We start from the raw sequence: 21,357 nt of genomic DNA, 5'->3' as shown, positions 1-21,357 counted from the left end.
AAAAAAAAAAAAAAAAAAAAAAAAAGTATGTAAACTTGTACTTTGATTCAAATAAAATACAATGATAATAAAATTTGTGTCACGTGTATTACAAAGCAGGAGATGGAGACATGTCTTTAGAATATTTATTTTATTTAAAGCTTTTGTTAGTTAACTTAGGGAGTCCATTGTGATTCTTATAGAATCCCAGCTTTTTAAGAATTTAGGTACACACTTTGCACGTCATATACATCAAGCATTTCTGAAAATTAATAGTAAAATAAAGTAATCTAAATACAGTTCATTAAAATTACCATAGAACATAAATAATTACAAACAGAGGTACATAAGTATGAACTGAAGTACATAAGTATATCATGAAGTTGTATAAAAATAAAGTATATATCTTTGTTATGCACTGCTATTAAAACTATAGATGAAAATGAAAACATCTTCTCTGTTCTTGTTCAATAAGGATGGTCTTGATGGTCCTGTATGCACGCACCCACTGTAAAAATACATGAAATTATATAAGCTCACTAAATCCCAGCCTCAAACGAATCGAATCAAAAACGAAAAACACATATATAGCAGCCAGAAAGAATTGCGAATTTTGAAGGAAAACATACTTAGATGCTTTTGTACGTTCATATGTAACGATTCAGATTCATGTGTATAAAATAAATTCCGTAAAATCAAGAACTGTACTCATGGATATTACTGACGTAGCCAAAGCTGTTCATTAGATGAGTGTGACCCAATACTTGGTGTATAAGTGCAATAAAAATGTATTTCAATTGCTGGTTAGTTTTGTTATGATCAAACAGATCTGTAAAACTGTGTCCATAAAGAGTCTAAGTGAAACATGCCATACTTGCCTTATAATAGGTTGTTGTAGATGGGGAAAAGAGGGTTATCTCTCTCGCAATGCAGTTTACGAGCCCTCAAAACATCTCGCACACACTGATGGATATAAGCATACTGAGACTGCAGAAAAAAGTACATTATATTAGGGTGCTTATAAACCAATTCATGCATTTCATTAAACCTACAGAGGCAAAATAGAGTAACCACACATTTAGGTAATTCATTCCTAACGGAAAGTGGGCATAGAGTTAATTTTATGAGGGAACCCACACTACAACTATAATGATAATGATCCAGAAAATTGATCAAATCAATCAAAACCCCATTTTTCTCAGTTACTGTGTCTTGCCCGTGTAGTTTAGCAACACAACTGGAATGATTTCTTTAAGCAATGCCATACAGACGGACTCATACCTCGGTTTGTACCATGTATGAGCGATGCAGGCGTAGATCAAACACACATCCATAAATGTCCACTGTGCAGTTCCTGTCAAGTTGCTGTAAAACCCGATCCAGCACAATGAAAGTGCCAGTTCGGCCCACACCAGCGCTGAGAAAGAGAAAAAGATACCTGGCGTGAATATATTTGGAACACGAAAACCCTGAAATATTCTTTGAAAAATTGTAGATGCTCCACAGATACCTGCAGTGCACTACAGTCACTCCTGGACTAGTTGCCCTGTCAATGTAATCTCTGAATGTTCGCACAAACTGAATGAGTGATTGGGTTGTTTCCGGTACGCCGTGATCTGGCCAAATGGTGTAATGGAACTGACGCACAGTCCTGGGGTATCTCAACTGATCCTCCTAAAAATTGAGTTAAAAAAAAAGTGAATTATAAAATTTGTTTATTTGTAGCAATAGCCAACAATAAATTGTATGGGGTCATAATGATCGATGAGAGAATGTCTAGGTAATATTTTTCAAACCCCACATGAAAATGAAGCCAACAGTCATTATGGAGGAGTAAAATATGACCCAACATGTTTTTACAATTTACCTTTAAAAATATATATCTTTGAGAAATAATTTACCTTATAGTAATAAATACCTTTAAAGTTTACCTTTACAGTATTAAATATGTGTATATCCTAACGATCTGTCTATTGACACTTACACATGATATCTTGAAGTCCCGAATGGTCCACTCTGGCAGGATCTTCTCAGAAAGCAGTTGCACAACAACATCACCATAATACAAAGGCTCACTGTCAATTGGCCAGTATCGATCACACTTCACCTGAAATCATACACATATGATAAAAAGTATAACACGAGACCAGCACACATCACTGGAAAAACAGCACTAGAAGCCTCCACACTCACCATGCCCCTCTCCACACACTGGGTCACCATTACAAGGCTGTGCACATTTTGTTCCCACACCATGCGCCAGAAATCATCCTTGGTACCTGGGAGAGGCCCTTGTGTGGCAATATACTGCCATCTGAAATTGTTTCCCTGTGGAACAGACACAGAAATACTATTGAGTCTGAGGACAAAAAGGAGCATTGGCTGCTCTGAGGCTTGTGTGGTATCCATAAATGGTACAGATATTTAGTTTATAATGAATTTGGTAATAACCTGTCACTAAAGGAGTTGCATGGTCATAATGTAAATGTTGACTGACAACCTCAAAGGATTAAATATTATATGAGTTACCATTTTCTAATTCTTTTCTAGGTTTTGCCATTATTAAGCCATGTCACCAGAATTGGATACATTGTACAATTCCACACCACAATATGAATGAACAATCAAATAAAGAACATATGTTCAACTTACAGGTATATAGTTTGCATTGATGTAGTCTGAATAGGGGTCATCCTCCAAGCAAGACAGTCTTACCCGCGTTGAGTCATCTGTAGTTAAAACAGTTTAGTATCAACATGCATTGCATTATGGGAAACTGCAGCGTGAAAATGACCCCATAACAACTATACTGTAACCACACTGGTGTAATCAGTTTAAATGCTGATATCATACTAGTGTGAAAAATATATCACGACAAGTAAATATACTTGTGTTTTACCTACAATATAATTTGTCTCAACTTACAGGGCAGTATATTGTTGTAACGATTTTTGCTTCGGTTACCAAGGAGACGTGCAGCATTCTGAGTTTGGGTCCGTCCCACATCTTTTAGGCCCTTTTCAGCATTGGATAAAGGTTGAGGCGATAATCAGTAATGCAGTCAAATGATAAAGTTCAACTTGTTTTCTGATAAATAGTTTATTTAGATTAGAGCTATGTGGAATGATGGAATGTAAAGTAGAACATTCCATGGAGTTAATATTGTTCAATTGCTGCTTTGATAGACTTTAGTGTTTAATTTGCATTAAATGTAGTGCATTACCTCAAACTCTTCAGACAGAAGGTAACTGCAGTCAGCTTGAAGTTTAACAAGATGAGACTCAAAGTGGGTTGCTTGGACGGGGCTAGTACATAAAATAAATTATAAATCAATAACTTTACAAAATGTGGTTTATAAATATTAATATGTGACCCTGGACCACAAAATCAGCCATAAAGGTCATAAGGGCTTTCTACTGATGTAGGGTTTGTTAGGACAACAATATTTGGCAAGACACAACCATTTGGAAATGATTTTGGAAAAAAAATCTAAATAGTCAGAAAGTTACCTTTAAAGTTGTCTAAATGAAGTTCTTAGCAATACATATGTTTTGATATATTCACGATAGGAAATTTACAAAATATATTTATGGAACATGATCTTACTTAATATCCTAATGATATTTGGCAAAAAAAAGAAAAATGCATCATTTTGACCCATACAATTTATTTTGGGCTATTGCTACAAATATACCCCAGTGACTTAAGTTATTTTCTTCTGTCATCAATATAAAAAGAAATGAAGTGCTGTGGTACCTCCTTATGCCTGAGCACATCTGTGAGGTAGGCAGCTCCTTCCACATGCACATTTTCATTATTGGACTTTCCTTCACGGCACTTGAAGAACACATACAAAAAAAGATTAGCACAGTAACAAACACTGATTGTTAACAAAGGCGCATGTACTCACATTTTATGAGCCCTTTTTTTGTAAATGAATAAGGCGGTCACGACGAGCACCATAGAGACTAGAAACATTGCAGCTGTGATTCCCCCTGTGAGTCCATTTCGTGGCACTGAATGACAAAAACATTGACAAAAAAAACGTTATTTAATAAAATAATAGGTTTGAGTCATGGTATAGCGGTATTACACATGGGAACTAACTGTGTCATGTTTTCATCCCAACTGTAAACTTAACTTTGCCATTAATTATTTACTCAAAAAAAACAGTGTTTTACCTGATTTTGTCATTAATGGGAGGGAAAGGTATGTATCGGTGTAAAGAGGATGCACACATTCTTTGTTTTCTTCATCAAAAAGCTGAGTGAAGGCACGAACACTTAATCTGAGACAGTAAAGCATGAATATTCAGTTGAAACAATTAAAATAAAAAAATAAAATACACATATTTGTATGTTTCAGTGTAATCACGTTTTGCACATTATGCTAAACATATCCTTTGATGCTTATTGTCAAATTTTTTTTTACAAAGGCAACTTTATACTAAAGCGCACTGAGACTGTGACACTGTGATAGACACTACAAAATTGAATTTAAGGTAAGATACTACGACAAATGTTACATAAATATTCAGTAGTACCGATATGATGTTTTAGGATTAAGCGGCCCGTCACAGAAGTGCGTTCCATGCTGGAGAGATTCTGAATCCCATTTGCAAGCTCCCCCCAAACGCTTCATTCCTCCTCCGAGGTTTATTTCAAAAACACGAATCTTGCTGTCAGAGCCCTCAGCACACAGGCTGTGAAAGTAGCCTGTCTGGTATGCTTTGATGGAGTGATTTTGTCTGTAGTCCAGATAAGATGGCAAAGGGTGTCTTTGCTCTGGCTGGACATTGCTGACATCTGTAAATGAAATTAAAACGAGACTGGATTCAGTTCTTTAAAAAGCAAAATAAGAGAGCCTGTAATATTGCCATAAATACCGAAATGAAAATGACCAAGTACCATTTGATTCAGTGACGATTACTGTGAAGAAACGAATAGCCCCATTAGCATCACTGAACCAGCTGCAGTTGAACTTAAACAGGATGGTGAAATGAGTTATGACTGTAGACTGCTCACTGACCCGTACTGTAACCGGAGGGACGGGGGGCCCTAAAAAACAAATATCTCCTAAGATTAGGTACATCTAAATTATATGTTAGAAGGGTTCTTTATATAATTAGTCTTTACTTTTTTACATGGAGTGGGTCACCCCTCATAATGGCTGCCATGTTGAGATCACATTATGCAGTTATGTAGAGCAACAAAGTGGCCAGAAGTCATTTTCAGTTAGAGTTGGTAATTTCAAGCAGAAAGAGCAAGTTTGGGATTTACTGTCACTTACTGTCAATCATAGTGATAACACTGGTTTTTGTGGTCGAACTCTGTTTTTCTCCAGACATCACTGTGATGTAGATAGTGTAGTTTCTAAAGGGTTCCAGCTTGTCAAAATGCTTAGAGAGAGCATCTTGTCCAAGTGTATATGTGTACACTGGCATCCTGGACCCTTGTTTACGGCATTCCACAACATAAGAGTCGTAATCGGAGACAGGGGGTGCCCAGGAGCAGGAGACAGAGGTGGAGCTCAGGGGGAAACAGTGGATGTTTTGAGTTGAATGTGGAGCTATAGTGAAACAAATTCAGTTATGAAGACTTTTGTGAGAAAATATTCCCAAAATCATTGTCCAATTCTTTCAACCCTCCATCAACCTCCTTCTGATCTGCACACATTTCAAAAAGCACCTCTTGCACAAGCCTTTTAACTGCCCCTCATGCTTAAACCAATGCTATTTGACAAGTTGCTTGTAAGTTGCTTTGGTAAAGGTTATTTAGTTGTCATGTTTATGTATCTAAATCCTTAATCTAGAAGTCACAGACACGTTTCCGCATTATTGTTTATTATGAACTTAAGAAAGCAGAAGCAGTTAGTGTTCTACAAAACCCAGGAGAAAATGCTTTCAATTCTTGCAAAGATGTAGCTAAAATTGACCCCAATTTTATACCTATCGACACTCAATCCTCCCATAGACTATGGATGGAATCAATTTCAGGGCCCAGGATTGTTTTTCAGGGCCCAGGAATAAACTATGTTCATTATGTTACAAGAACGTAGCAAGAACAAAAACGTGTGCAAAAAAAAAAAAAGAAAATAAAAGATTTTATTCAACAATTTGTCTAGAATTACATGAAGGTTACATGAATTAATGACAAAAGTTTCTATTTTGGGTGAACAATCCCTTTAAGATTTACTATTTTGGAATTTACTCAATAAAATGATTCTGAAAAAAACTGGAATCAAACCAGTTCCAAATAGTCTGGAATTGAAGAGCCAAATACAACCCAAAACCCACACGTTTTTAAGTTATACTCAATATTTGTTTTTTAATATAATGTTTTTAACAACACAGATTGTGCCAAAGCACTGAACAGTATCAAATAGGAGAATAGAGTGATAGTGATGTGCCGTGACAAGATTAAGCACCTAATCTTTATTAAATGCAGAGGGGGTCTGTGTAATCAAATTAATATCCAAATTAACCAAGTAAATACTGTAGGATGTAAAGATCTACTCACAGGTTCTGATGGTGTGGTAAACAGGACTGCTGTAGGTCACAGGCGAGTTTGTTGTTCCACTGACAGTCCGAAGGCTGATATTATAGAGTCTTCCTGGATAAAGTCCGTCCAGTATACGCCGAGTGGAATGAAGTTCAGAAACATTAAGTGTGTCCTGAGGAAACCATGTCACTTCAAAATCATCGTAGTCTCCTATATCTGGAACATGCCAGTTTATCTCCATTGAGCCAGAAGAGCTGCTGACAGACACTGATGATGGGGGTGCAGGAACTGTAGTGACAAAACAAGTCATTTTTACGAACGTCTTTAAAAACTATAGTGCATTGGTTGCGCTTTGGTTTTAGTAAAATGTCCCAGCTGTTCTTATCCATTTGATGGAAGGTAATTACTATATTCAAGACTTCTCAAGGCATATGATGCTGTAATTGAGAAATTATCCACATTTATTTACATAAAATGAATCATTGAACAAAAGCTGAGAGCTGTACGCATCACTATGGCAATAGATCAGTTATAATGGAAAACATATCTTCAGGGCTGTGTGATTTGCAGCAGCACTGACCTGTACGCCCTATTGCAGTCACAGCGTTGCTCAGATCTTCGCTCCAGCTCTGAAGTGTAGCAGAATAAAGCCTTCCAGCCACCAGCCCGTGAAGGATGACCTGTGTGCTCTCTGGACCCAACTGCTGTTCAAAGTTATCCACAGTGACTGAATATCCAGTAAGTCCTCCAGGACCACGCATCCAGCTCAGAAGAAGACAGTCCATTTGACCCTGATTCTCAATATGGGGGTTTATAACGGTGGCAGGAGCTGTAAAAACAAGTAATGATTCTTAATAATTAAAGTTTCTGGTGTGTGGTGCAATATTTTTGAGGAGAGAAGGCAATTGTTAAGAATCATTGTAACTAGGAAATATTACATACTAAGTAGAGCTTCAGCATTCACCTGTACGTGCCCATATAGACAACTGACTACTTAGTTTCCCACTCCTGCTGGTGATCATCATCTTATAAAGTGTCCCTGGCAGCAGGTATGTGAAGGACCAGCCCAGAGCATCTTTTTCCAGTGTTCTCTGGGACTGTATTGCCTCAATCTGATCGTACAGATGCAGATCAAAACCGTCCACCCGGCCTTCTGGTGCAGTCCAGCAGAATGAAAGTTCAGTGCTAGTGTTGGAGCATATGTGTAGCCCGGTCACCACTGCTGGACCTGAGGAGATTAGGAGAACAAGTCTTATAAACCATCTTGCCAGAAAGTGATTCTATGAAAGACGCAAAATTTTAATTTTTTTCATGATGACTTGGTTGGAAAATTTGTGGAATTCGGCAGCATTTATGTAATTCAAGTAAAATGTGTAAAACAGAGCTTAGAGTACACTTACTGGTAGACAGAAATGTATATTATAATTTAGATTAAGTAAAAATACCATAAGTGTTCTGCTCAATACGTTTTTATACTTAATTGTGTGGTGAATACGAAGTGGAAAACATGCTGCAAGATGTCTTACGTGTTTGTCCCAAAGCAGTGATGTCCTTGCTTTTGGCAGTGCCACTAAGTGTCTGAACATGTGCTTTGTACCACCATCCTGGAGTTAAATTTTTAAACAGGTGGTGGTTGTTAGTAGCAGGTACAGAAGTGTTGGCGATCTCTCTTTCGCTCTCATCTAGTAACTGTAGACTGTAACCATCATAAACACCCACAGCTGCCGTCCAGCTCACTAACAGATTGTGTGTGCTGAGCTCATTATCTATCCGCAGGTTGGTGACTGTGGAGGGGTCTGAAACACACACAAAGTACACACTAGACTGTATTACTTTCTTTCTTCCTGAGACGATATTATAGTATTTTTTTTTAGCATTTTTTATCATTATAAGATATCTCTGAAGATTTTAGCATGGTAATAGATATGGCAGTGCTAATGTATTTAGCGGAATAGATCTGCTATGCTACTGAATTGCTGCTGATGCTGTTACAAGCAAGTACAGTAACTTTCTACTGTCAGTGCATATGGCAATAGAGTGCTATGAGTATTTAAGACATACTGCTGCTGCACAATAACATATAAAAGAACCTGTAGCAGATCTGGGGAGCTGGGGAGGGTGGAAGCTTTCGTATCATATTTTCATTAGAAAATCTAGTTCTGCCGTCTAAATTACAGTTTTTGTGTATTTCATACCTGTTCTGCCACTAGTTGTACTGTTGTTTGTCTGGGTTCCACTGACCGACTGTACAGTAACTGAGTACAGTTGACCAGGTACCAGGTTCTGAAATTCTGTTTGCGTGATGTGCTTAGGAACATGTCTGATGTCCTGGACATGTGTCTCATGATACAGATACACTGAGTAAAAGTCCAAGTCTCCATCACCAGAAGACCAAGAGGCTTTGAGACTGTTGTCTGCAGTGCCAGCGCCAAGATGGAGATCCTGAACCTGACTGGGTACTGGGTGGTAAAATGGAAATAAAAACAGCAGTTATAACAAGGATATCATCAAACTGTGAGGAAGATGATGATGATACATTTAGATTCAAATTCTGTCAAGTTCAACATCTAATTCAACAAACAAACAGTGCAAATTTATCACAAGTGATTAAATAAAGTATATATATACTTTGTTATATTGCAGCCATTTGCTAAAATCATTAAGGGTTTTCCTCATTAATGTACACACAGCACCCCATATTGACAGAAAACACAGAACTGTTGACATTTTTGTAGATTTATTAAAAAGGAAAAAAACTGAAATATCACATGGTCCTAATTATTCAGACCCTTTGCAGCGACACTCAAAAATTTAACTTGGGTGCTTTGGTGAGAGAGGTAAAGAAGAACCCAAAGATCACTGTGGCTGAGCTCCAGAAATGCAGTTGGGAGATGGGAGAAAGTTGTAGAATGTCAACCATCACTGCAGCCCTCCACCAGTCGGGGCTTTATGGCAGAGTGGCCTGACAGAAGCCTTTTCTCAGTGTAAGACACATGAAAGCTTGCATGGAATTTGCTAAAAAAAAACACCTGAAAGACTCCAAGATGGTGAGAAATAAGATTCCCTAGTCTGATGGGACCAAGATAGAACTTTTTGGGAAAACCAGGCACTGCTCATCACCTCTCCAGTACAGTCCCAACAGTAAAGCATGGTGGTGGCAGCATCATGCTGTGGGGGTGTTTTTCAGATGCAGGGACAGGATGACTGGTTGCAATCAAGGTGAATGCGGCCAAGTACAGGGATGTCCTGGACGAAAACCTTCTCCAGAGTGCTCAGGACCTCAGGCTGGGCCAAAGGTTACCCTCCTAACAAGACAATGACCCTAAGCACACCGCTAAAATAACGAAGGAGTGGCTTCACAACAACTCAGTGACTGTTCTTGAATGGCCCAGCCAGAGCCCTTACTTAAACCCAATTGAGCATCTCTGGAGAGAACTGAAAATGCTGTCCTCCAACGTTTACCATCCAACCTGACAGAACTGGAGAGTATTTGAAAGGAGTAATGGAAGAGGATCTCCAAATCCAGGTGTGAAAAACTTATTGCATCTTTCCCAAAAGACTCTTGGCTGTATTATATCAAAAGGTCGCTTCTAGTAAATACTGAGTAAAGGGTCTGAATACTTAGAATTGTTGATATTTTTGCAGATTTATTAATAAATAAAAACTGAAATATCACATGGTCCTGTGTTTTTCTGTCAATACGGGGTGCTGTGTGTACATTGAGGAAAAAAATTTACTTTGATTTTAGCAAATGGCAAATGATTTTAGCAAATAGCTGCAATATAACAAAAAAAAAAAAAAAAATTTAAGAGGGTCTGAATACTTTTCATACCCACTCAATATTTAAAACATAAATACAATGATTGTCTTATATTTTATGCTTTTCATAAAAATTGCATGTATTTCTCCCATATTCTACTTACTGTAGAATACATAAGACCATTGTATTATAATATGTTGTCATACTGTTATAAATTACATTTTAAATAAAAAAAAATCTTTGTGATTATTTAATTCAACATACATTTCATTACAATACAACAATGTTGCTTAAATGGGAAATCTAATTTCTTATTTGTTTGAGCAAAATGATTATTGACAAAAGGTTAGTTTAGTGTACATTTCCTCAGAAACATGACTATTATTATATATGAACAATAAAAACCTCTCCACTGTAAAACTGTACCTGTACGGCCCTCAAGGATCTCTGCACGCTGGTATGACCCACTGTGAGTAGACAGCACAATCTTGTAAAGCCGACCAGGTTTGAGCTTGGAGAACAGGTGTTCCCTAACTGTACTGCTCAGATTCACAGCTGGTGACACCTGCGTGTCATTGAAGAGAATCTGAACCTCATAGTTATCCACATCTCCTGGAGCAGATGTCCAATTCACCCATAGAAAACTGGTTCCATACTCTGCTAGGGACAAATTACCCACAGCACCCGGGACTGAAATACACAAGGGTGAAATATTATTTTTATTGCAGTCCACTGATTATATCTATCACACTAGAAAGTGAAAAACATAATGAAATGGGAAATCAAAATGGTTTCCCATAACTTTATTTAAATGTAAAACAAGAAGAACATTTACAGAGAAATGTACATAAAGATGGTTTTCAACCCAAATTAAACTGTTGGGAAAATGTTGGGACATTTTTAGACTAATGTGAGTCAGTATTTTACAACATAGCGAATGTTGAAGCAATTTTACAGTTTTACCTACATTTCAAATGCCTGCTACAAGTCTAAAAAAAGTTGGCAAGGGGGAAACAAAGGTTTAAAAGAGAATTTTGAAAAGATTCAGCTTAAAGAACATCTAGCAACTAATTAAGTTAAGTTGTCATCAGATCCGTAACATGATTAGCTGTCCACTTTTTTTCTTGAAAAAAAAAAAGTTAGCCTATTGGGTGAGGCTTCCGGTTTGTTAGATGCTATAGGTAAATAACTAGGAGAATAACAATGTGCAGTATACTAGCTAAAAATAGCTGGAAGTATACCCATAAAATATACAAATAGTGGCACCCATTTTTACATCAGGAAAAAGATGGATAAGTGGGATGTCTTAGAGAGGCAGAATCTCTCTGAAGTAAAAATGGGCAAAAATGTTCTTTCTGTCAAGATGGCATTTGTCCTTCCAATTACTTCACTAAAAAACATTAGGAGATTTGCAGTCACTGTCTGTTGTCTTTCCCTGTGTAGAGTTTGATCCAAAACCTTGGATGAAGGTAATGTGCCTAAGGTGCCTACCAATGTAGCGCGCTATATTTTTTTATCTCCTCCCTTTCAGATAGGCGGATCAAGAGGAACTCAATTAGCTTTGTCCCTTAACGACAATTAAGTCTTACATCCACCAATCTTCTTAGTGGTGTAATTTGGACCAGTTGTTGGTCTGCTTTAGTTCACCAACATGCCGATTTTCAGTCTATCTCTGTAGCTTACGAAGTGTGAGGAGTATGGCTACCTCTAAGGCATTGTTGTTGGGGTTTCCCTTCACAATGTGTGTGATATAGCCTCTCTGCACACCTTATTTAGATTTTTATCCCTGACATAGAGTCTATGCCATGATCTCAAGTGCTTGCTGCTTTGTGCTCAATATGACTCTGGAAGCTGTGTCACCTTTTCATACTTACTGTATGACTGAGATTGTCAGAAATTGATTCTGTTTGGTCAGGATATCTTTTATTGCTTCTCCATTGTGCTGTCACCCATTATGAGATGACGTTTCACCAAAGACAAGACGGATTCATCACCATAGCAAAGTGCTTGCAGCACATTATAGGTCAAATTAATTGATTACTGATTACACTGACTGTCATTTGCAGTGTCCTAATTATTATTTAATTTAAATGAGAGATTGCAACAATATTAGTGCGTGCCCATTAATAATGGAAAATGCATGATGTCACTTACATGTCCGGCCGTGTATAGAGACAGTAGAGTGGTACTGGCCACTCCAGGTGCTGATGGTCACAGTGTAGAGACGTCCTGGAACCAGATCACTGAACTCACATTCACTTTGTGTGCTATTGAGCTTCTGATTTTGAAGACGTGTGCCGTTATACTCAATCGCCACTTCGTAATAGTCATTTTCCCCAAATGCATGATTCCAGTACACCTTTAGAAAGTCATCTCTGGCTGAGTGGATGGCGGTGGGATTTTGTACTGTGGATGGCTCTGAAAGATAAAAAGTAATGAAGATTTAATGGAAAACATAGCGATGGGAAAATGTCCGGAAAAAAATGTTTTGCTATGAAATTTCTGAAATGTAAGAACTATAAGAGTGCTATTCTTGCTTACGTGTTCTCTGATGTACAAATGTTTGGTTTCTGTAACTGCCACTGTGTGTGGTAATTGAGATAGTGTACAGTCGGCCAGAGACCAGACTTCTGAACACACACTCTGTGGTTGCTTTAGACACAGTGAGAGTGTGTACGATCTTCTCCTGGTCCTTTAGCATCACCATGTAATTGTCCACATCTCCTTCTGCTGCCTTCCACGACACATTCAGAAAATCTGGACCGCTGTTGGTGACAGTTATGTCAGAAACAGCAGCAGGCACTAAAAACCAAAAAAGAGAAAGTTACAGTGTGTCAAGAATAATAATAATCATTAGGTGAGTCAAATAAAGGGACTCAATGCTGTTCTTATGAATTGTTAGAGAAATTAAATTACAACTGGCTTACTTATAGATGAATCTGTGTATTAAATTGTAATATGAAAAATCAAATTTTAAATTTTAAAAATCATGTTTTTAATTTGTTTTATTATGGTATATGTGTTATTATGTAGCCTAATCATAATAACCCAGCTACAGTTTGATTGTGATTAACTGGAATGCACAGTGCAAAAAACATAATTTTTGAGAATGGTTAATTAGTTATCTGTTTTCGCAAATAAACTCTTTATACTGTAACGTTAAAATTGGTGCACTGCGTGTTAAATCAATTAAAATGCTTTGACTGAAAGTGTCCATTTATGGTGTCTAGCTACTGCACAATGTGTAACTATCCCCCATTGTTTGGACAACTTCACAAGACTTCATTAAATGCTGGCTGAAAATAGAAAGGGCATTTGAGCCCGACAGGATGTGTTCAATATGACCCGCTCCTTTTATGCAGAGCTTCCTGAAATTCCATAAGTCCCCTTTGTATTGACCTGAAAATTGTTTTGCATTTCTGTTGAGAATTTAATCTGTGGGAAAATATTTAGGGTTAAATATAAGATCTATATTATTGGTTTATTAACAGAATGTTTGACATAATCTTATTAGGAATATAACATAACGTGAAAACACAAATTTTATATAATTTTTTTTATGAATGCATTGGAATCTTTATATAGTACATATATATATAGGCTTAAACGGAACATAGCTAGAAAGACATGAAGTCCCGCATAGCAAGAGAGTAAGAGAGTCTAATAATAATGGAAGGTGCACTTTTTGCATTTAATCTGGGTTAATGTTACCTGTACGACATTCAGCCTCAGCTACTTTGGAAGTTTGTGATCCACTGACAGTGGTAACTAGTAATTTGTGTAGAGCACCGGGTCTGAGGAAGGGAAGCAGGGTGGAGGTTGTGTTCGCTGATACAGATACATTGTGCACCGTCTGTCCGATCCATAACAGAACTACGTTGTAGAAATCCAGATCTCCAGGTGGTTTCTCCCAGCTTGCACTCAGACTATCAGATTTTCCCTTGTTACTTAGTTTCAGGTGATTCACCTCTAAAGGCGCTGAGAACACATGATTTGATTACAATCAGATTCTTTAAATAGGTAAAATGCAAAATCCTATAAACATAAACGTACATGTTCTTCCCTTTACTGTAGCAGAACTACGCAGGTTCTTTGCGGTAGTGGTTACGGTAATGACGTAAAGGCGACCAGGCGTGAGAACGTTAAACGTGCACTCTCTCATGTCACGACGCAAGGTTCGTGTCTGAATAGCTTTAGATGCGTCGCTTTGAAAAAGCTGGACGATGTAGTCATTGCGGGAAGATGAGCCAGAGGGGTGAGTCCACAGAGCGCTTAGGGAGGTCTCGTCTGAGTGACGGATGTGCAATTGAGATACTGGCAGAAGACCTGAAAAGAAATAAACCAATACCAAAATATATACAGTATGTTACAAAAGCACAGTTTGAAATAATGTTGTGCTAGGAATAAAATACAACAGTATTATTTACCTGGAATATTAATAACTAATAATTAAGCACAGCTTAAAATCCTATTCAAACAGGACTTGGAAACTTGAAATTTTCAGGTTTGGCTTGAAAATTCAGCATGACAAAATTTTTGTTTTTGAATGGAGGAAGGTTGTGGCTAATCACACAATAACACAATAATGGCACAATAATTATTTCTTAGTCAACTATTTCTCTTATGGTTTCATAAAGAAAATTTAACGTCCAAAATATTACAAAAAATCAAAATTGTCCTTCTACGCCATTGCTGTGAAAACCTTCTATGGTCCCTTTAATTTTAAGACTGTACTGCAGTAATAACTGTCTATATATTATATACTATACATTTTCATTTATATATTATCAATGTGATTGCATGTAATTATTAACTGCAACAAGTGCTTTTTGTCAATTTGACATTAAACAAATATATTTTTTTTACCAATAACACTCCTTAATGATACACACCTGATTCAACTCATCAGCTAATTAGTGGAGACTCCAACACTTGAAATGGGTGTCAGAATAAACTGGAAAACACTTTACGAGAATGCAGTGTTTGTTGTCTTTTTCATATTTGAAATATAGCAGAGACAAACAACACAGCAGATTGAAAACAGCTCTTGCCGCAAATAATAAATTAACATTATATTAAAATTTATTTGGGTATTTTCCACATTAGAAAAAAGTGTTCCTGAATGTCAAAAATGGTCCCATTTAAAGTCTTGTACATATAGCCATTTTTTAACTATTTCAAAACTAGTTAAAATGTGTCTAAATAGCTATTAAGAATTTTTATAGTGATTCACAACAACATTCTTGGGAAATCGCTACTCTGTACATCTGCTTATCTAATATATCCAGTTCAGTCCATGGAGCTCTCTTAAGAATGATCTGAATCAGCTGCATTAAATAATGAAGACATGCAAAATATGATGGAACCCCAAGACTGGAGATCCACCAATTTAGAGTATCAACGCATGGTTACCTAGTTCTTCTTCATAATATACTGTATCAGCCAGGCCTCCGTTCTCTACACTGACTGCCACACTGTACAGTCTGCCAGGCTGCAGATTTAACCGTGACAAGAGAATTTCCTTTGCCATTCTGTCCACAGTTTGGTTAGCAAGGATTTCACTTCCATTCGAAAGCACCACACGGATCTGCTCCCATTCTCCGGAAGGGGGCGTCCAGGTGATCTTTAGCGCGCCACGATCAGACAAGTTCTCCATCACCAAATCTGACACCTTTCCTGGTTCTAACATGGAAAATGCAATGTTAAATTCAAATCGTGAATACTATCAATTAAAAGTATTAAGTAAAAACTTTCGTTTTAAATAGACAGCTACAAGTTTAAATTCTGTCTGAACTAGTGCAGCTGCAAACGACGCATCCCACGATGATAACGTCTCAGGTCGGTAGGCGTCAACATTAAGATGTGTTTTACAGCTTAAGTTCTTAACGTGCTTGTACTTACCAGTTTTTACTGTAATCCATGTTTTATTAGAAAGCGTTCCACTCCTGGTGCTGACCGACACCTGGTAGGTGTTTCCTGGACTCAGACTGTCAAACACTACATCTGTACTATTAGGGGACACGGCTTTCTCAATAGAATTGGAACCAGGTAACGTCAGATTGACAAGATAACTATCCACATCACCAGAGGCTTTTTCCCACAGAACTCTGAGGGTTTTCTGGTTGCCGTTGCTCTCTGCCCTTAGGTTAGAGACAGCAGCTGGTACTGTAAAGGGAATAAAATTTTGTTAAATTTGTGTTTATTTGTATAACATTTTGTCTGTATTGTTTTAAAAGTGTGTAAAACCAGTTTTAAAAGGTCGAAAAAAGTGTTGTGTACTTTTATGTAGGTGTGAATAAAATATGTGCATATATACATTATTCATGGTATCATGCACTGATCTACAGCACTGTATAAAAACAGATTGCGTCAAATGAGAATTTGCTGAGTGATAATGGACGTAGCCAATCAAACAAAACGGCACAAACTTTCAGTGAATGTAGGAATTTATAATCAGTGTGGTGTTTTATGATCCCGACAGAATGACGTAACCTGACATAACACAAGAAGACAAAAGTGACCTTTCAGCACTCAAAACAGGAAAGGGTGTTAACATGTCTGCCTAAAATATAGCAGGGGAAATCGTACAGGCACAGATATATGATGGCAGCCAACACACACATTTATAAAAAAAAGCTGAAAGAAGCAACATTTTAGCATCTGTATTGTCAAATCTGCTCATTTATTTAAAATTATTACTCGACAAATGCAAAACGTCCTACCTGTCTGTGCTTGTCTAGAGGCTGAATTCTGTAGCTCCCCGACTTCCGTAACGACAGTGATATTGTAGAGTCGTCCAGAAACCAGCCCTTTCAATGTGTGAGAGGTGGCCGTGCTAAAAACTGTTGCATTCCAGATCGAACCCGTACCACTGCTGTCTACAAGCATGATCCAGTATCTCTCTGTGTTGCCTGGACCAGGCTGCCATGAAACTTCCAAGCTGTTTGTATCCCCAGCAACCCCAAGGTTTTCCACTGCGGAAGGTCCTAACCAGAAGAATATACAAATCCTGTTAACAGTGTGGAATCTTTAAAAAAATAAAATCGCAAAGTGTATGTACATTTACTAACTTGACTAAAAACATGTTTTAGATGTGTATGGAAGACTTCTATTTAAGCACTCTGCAGTGATCTCTTTGGTTTTGCAGATCTCTGACAGACAGTATCATAACAATCCTTATGGAACTCTTACACAGAAACAAAAAGGTGTGGACACAATGTGTCCTGCTGTGAATTATTCTTAGAGAAGGGAGCAGAATGTCTAACAACCAATGTGCAAACATGATAACGCTGATCTTTGCTTTTTTAAGAAAGCTCTTCCTAATGAGGCTTTGTTGAAAGGGTCTTGTGAGAAAACAGGATAAGAAACCTTTAAGGTTGAAAGTCAAATTCGGACGACCTCTTCTAATGGCTTTTGTTCACTCCTTTTCAAGTCATTTTTTGATCATGTTTATTATCCCAGCTAACTAACAAAATCCAATTAAATAACTGACCCTACAAATAACTGGCCCTACATTGTTTTAATCACATAAATCTATATTTTTCTATTAATATTTACAGAGATTTCCAGACACCTTTTATACTTTGTTCTCAAATGGAATCGTAAGTAACCTAAATATCCAAATACCTTTGGGGTCCATTGTGCATGTTATATAAGCATTACTGTAATCAGATCTTTGAGCACTAACGAGTCTTTGTATATATTAGAACAAAAGAACAATGAGCCGGATGGGAGGGGGAGAACGGACTGAAAGAAATGACCCACAGTCAAACTTCTGTTTTGGAGTTTAGCCCAGTTGCATATACACAGCACATTATCAGTACAAGCCAACCTTTCCTGATATTAAGAGAAGCTTTTGACACTCGGCCATTTGGATTTGCAAACAGAATTCTAGATTTACATAATTCCAAACACTTTATTTCGATAGTCCACTTTAGACATTGCACTAAAAGTAAGTACCTTTGTGACTACATGCCAACTAGCAGTCATTAGAGTATCAGTAGATCGATTAATAACTTCTAGCAGTTTATTTTGATGGGTCCACAACATACAACTTACTATCAGAAACTTTGCAAGTGTATTCTACTAACCCTAAACCTAGCCTAACAGTCTACTCTGAGAGTTAGTAGACATGTAGTTGCAAATGAATGAGAATTAATTGGTATGTACAGTAGTTGACATGTAGTTACAAAGCTACTTATGATACAACGTCTAAAGTGGACTATTAAAATAAAGCAATGAGCCCCAACAAGCTGTGGTTTACAGCTAATTTATAACAGCTAAGTGGCATTGTTAGGAAATGTTGTTATAAATGGTTGTAAATGGCTGTTATAAATGGTTATCCCATAGTAAGATTTCACAGAAGAAAGCAGAGCAAATAAAGTGTAATGATATTAATAAAACAACGTCGTCTTATAGAAACCGTTGTGGTTAGAACAAAGTGGTTGCAGAGTAATACACAAAGCAAACAAAGGTGTAGGTTTGTAGTTAATGTACAATAGCTGCAAACGTTACTTAACCAATCAGAATCAAGGACAGGAACTAAGCATTTTATAATAAAGTATAACCCTGTCAAGTTCTTTCATATATGAATGAATGAGGCATTTATACAGCACTGTACTGTGCATTGCCATACACGCAAAGCGCTTTTCAATCATGTGAGGGGGTCTCTCTTCAACCACCACTAGCATTGTTGCATCCACTTGGATAATTCGACGACTGCCACAGAACAACAGTGCCAGTGCGCTCACCATACACCAGCTACAGGTGGAGAGGAGAGACACAGAGAATCAAATGAATGGGGATTATTGGGAGGCCATGATTGACGTGGACCAGGGGAGGGAATACAGCTAGGACGCCGGGGCTATACACCTACTCTTTTTGTTGAGTGTCATGGGATGTTTAATGACGTTTTATATATATATATTTGAAGCACAAATGTGTTTTTTTAATATTATTTATTTAATTAATTAATTAATTATTTTATTTATATAGCACTTTTAACCATGCAGTATCTGAAAAGTATCAAAAATATTAGAATATTATTATTAATATTATTATTATTATTCAAATATTATCTGAATTTACATGTGCGAAGTCATTTCGGCAGACTCCTCCTAGTTTATAGCCTATTTTCATAATTTTACTTCTAACAAAATTGTAATCTTGTAGATTGTAATCGTTTATTTTTGAAGATTATCATAATGATATTTTTTTATCACCAACCCTATATATATATATATATATATATATATAGGGGAAAAGTAAAATTTCAGATCACTGCATTTTTTATTACGCATTTTATGAAGCGTACATTCTACAGTTAAACAACTGTTTTAATTTAAATGAATGAATAATTAAAATAATAAAGCCATATTATTTTTGCTAGCACTGAATGTTTTAGCTTTGTTATTGATATATTTATCAAAAAACTATATAAATATTGAATAAATAAAATAAGTAAATAATGAAATGTTTGCAACACTGTAACATTTTACAACTGCTAACTTTAAGTAAATATTGTCTTGGTGGTTTAGCTTATCCAGGGGTCATGTATTTGTGCCAGCCAAATGGTGCATTACAAAAATGTTGTAGAGACATAAGCTTTCTAAGACAAAACCACAATGAAGAATACTTAAAAAAATGTTCTACTTTAGAGTCGACGTTGATGTTTGTTTCACCGCATCTCTGTAGTTTAACCATTTAAAAGTATTAGCATTAAGTAAAAGTAAAACGCCTTACCTCTTAATAACATAATCTGAGGAATCAGTTATGTCTGGAGAATATGCATAATCACATTTAATACTGTTAGTTTACTCAGCGAGAAACAGTAGTGATGCTTGATTTGACTAATATCAGACTGAACACAATAAAACATCATTCAATATTAAAAAGCAAGATTCTTACTAGTTGGCAGAGAGACAGTATGTTTAGCCTGTGGTTTATCGTCCAGTTTTGATATTATATCCAGGTGGTGCCACGTTCCAGGATCAAAATTCTCAGTTTTGCACTCAAATTTTGCCAGATGTTCCTGGTCTTGACGGCAGTCTTTTGAGTCATTGTCTCCGTCCCTGACAGAAACTGTGTATTGGCAGTTCACATCTTCATTATTCAGAGTAATGTGTATTGAGTCTGTGGTAGAAATGGCCTTCACAACTTTAATGCTACATTCCTGTGTGTCTACCACCACGGTACTCTAAAAAAAAATTAATTAAAAGTGAGTGGACAGATAAAACAGCACACAGAAGTCCACATAAAGAACAACAAGTATAATCATTATTATTTTCAAATGTGTTTATTACACTTACCAATATCCCACATGCTACCCAAACAGCTACATGAATGGCTTTTCTTCTCAGCATCGTTTTTTCCTTTTGTTTTTTAGATGTTTTGAGTCAATAAATCCAGTTGGGAAAAACACATTGTTCCTTAGTATACATTCCAGCGCGTTCTTTTAAAGTACTTTTCGGAAAATCCAGTCTGGAGGACCTCTGTGGGAACTGCTCACTTTCACTCATTAGCCAACAGCAATCAGGAAAGTGTGAAGGAAAACAATCCCGTCTCTAAAGGAAATCCTCAATCAAACATCTAGAGAAGCATTGTTTTTGGTAGTTCAATGGAGACACGTTGCGCAGTCTCTCTGATGCCGGTCTTTTACCTGAAATGCGAAAACTCTACTTAGACTAGTGCAGAAATGAGCCGAAAAATGTGTTTCTTCGGCAAGCATGCTCCATCAAAAGCTTTAAGCTCATAAATGCTGGTGAATTGGAACTTTTGCTGAAACAATAGATGTCAATGACTTTCTGCTCCATGAACATTCAATACAGCCCGGCCCCACTTCCTTCCTGTGTCCTCAGCGCTCCTGCAGAAGGATGTGTTGAACAGAGAGATCTTGTACTAGTAATTGGCTTGTAAGTGTTCTTGCATAAAGACAATTCCATAAAACAAAAGATTTTCATTTTGAAGACAGTCTGTATACCATATGTAAAAATAAAACATTTGAAAACTGTTTTAGGAGACATGGTTTTAACATCAAGAACAGTGCAGCAATGGCAGACACATAAAAGTTAGTCCAGTGTATACATTTATGACCTTGAAGGTTCAATGCAGAGCTGTAAA

General features: G+C 36.9%; 1 protein-coding gene across 1 annotated transcript; it reads right to left on the bottom strand.

The window, feature by feature from the left end:
* Window positions 1-115: 115 nt before the first annotated feature.
* On the bottom strand, window positions 116-21,022 carry ptprb (protein tyrosine phosphatase receptor type b). The gene is made up of 30 exons (XM_043236529.1): window positions 20,547-21,022; window positions 20,146-20,434; window positions 16,962-17,225; window positions 16,141-16,404; window positions 15,652-15,921; window positions 14,293-14,565; window positions 13,951-14,217; window positions 12,781-13,041; window positions 12,394-12,657; window positions 10,666-10,929; window positions 8,675-8,938; window positions 8,006-8,275; window positions 7,444-7,707; window positions 7,060-7,308; window positions 6,498-6,767; window positions 5,269-5,547; window positions 4,887-5,036; window positions 4,523-4,784; window positions 4,161-4,267; window positions 3,890-3,995; window positions 3,736-3,816; window positions 3,203-3,284; window positions 2,905-2,995; window positions 2,632-2,708; window positions 2,173-2,307; window positions 1,964-2,086; window positions 1,490-1,653; window positions 1,261-1,396; window positions 858-966; window positions 116-487 (listed from the first exon to the last, which is right to left on the bottom strand). The coding sequence occupies exons 1-29, from the start codon at window positions 20,598-20,600 to the stop codon at window positions 859-861; spliced, it is 5,688 nt and encodes a 1,895-aa protein (XP_043092464.1). The 5' UTR covers window positions 20,601-21,022; the 3' UTR covers window positions 116-487; window position 858.
* Between the last annotated feature and the right edge of the window lie 335 nt (window positions 21,023-21,357).

This window comes from Puntigrus tetrazona, chromosome 4 (assembly GCF_018831695.1).
Source record: "Puntigrus tetrazona isolate hp1 chromosome 4, ASM1883169v1, whole genome shotgun sequence".
In the NCBI taxonomy this organism is placed as follows: Eukaryota; Metazoa; Chordata; class Actinopteri; order Cypriniformes; family Cyprinidae; genus Puntigrus; species Puntigrus tetrazona.
The sequence above is the reverse complement of the archived record's forward strand: the minus strand, read 5'-3'. Positions and strand labels throughout refer to the sequence as shown.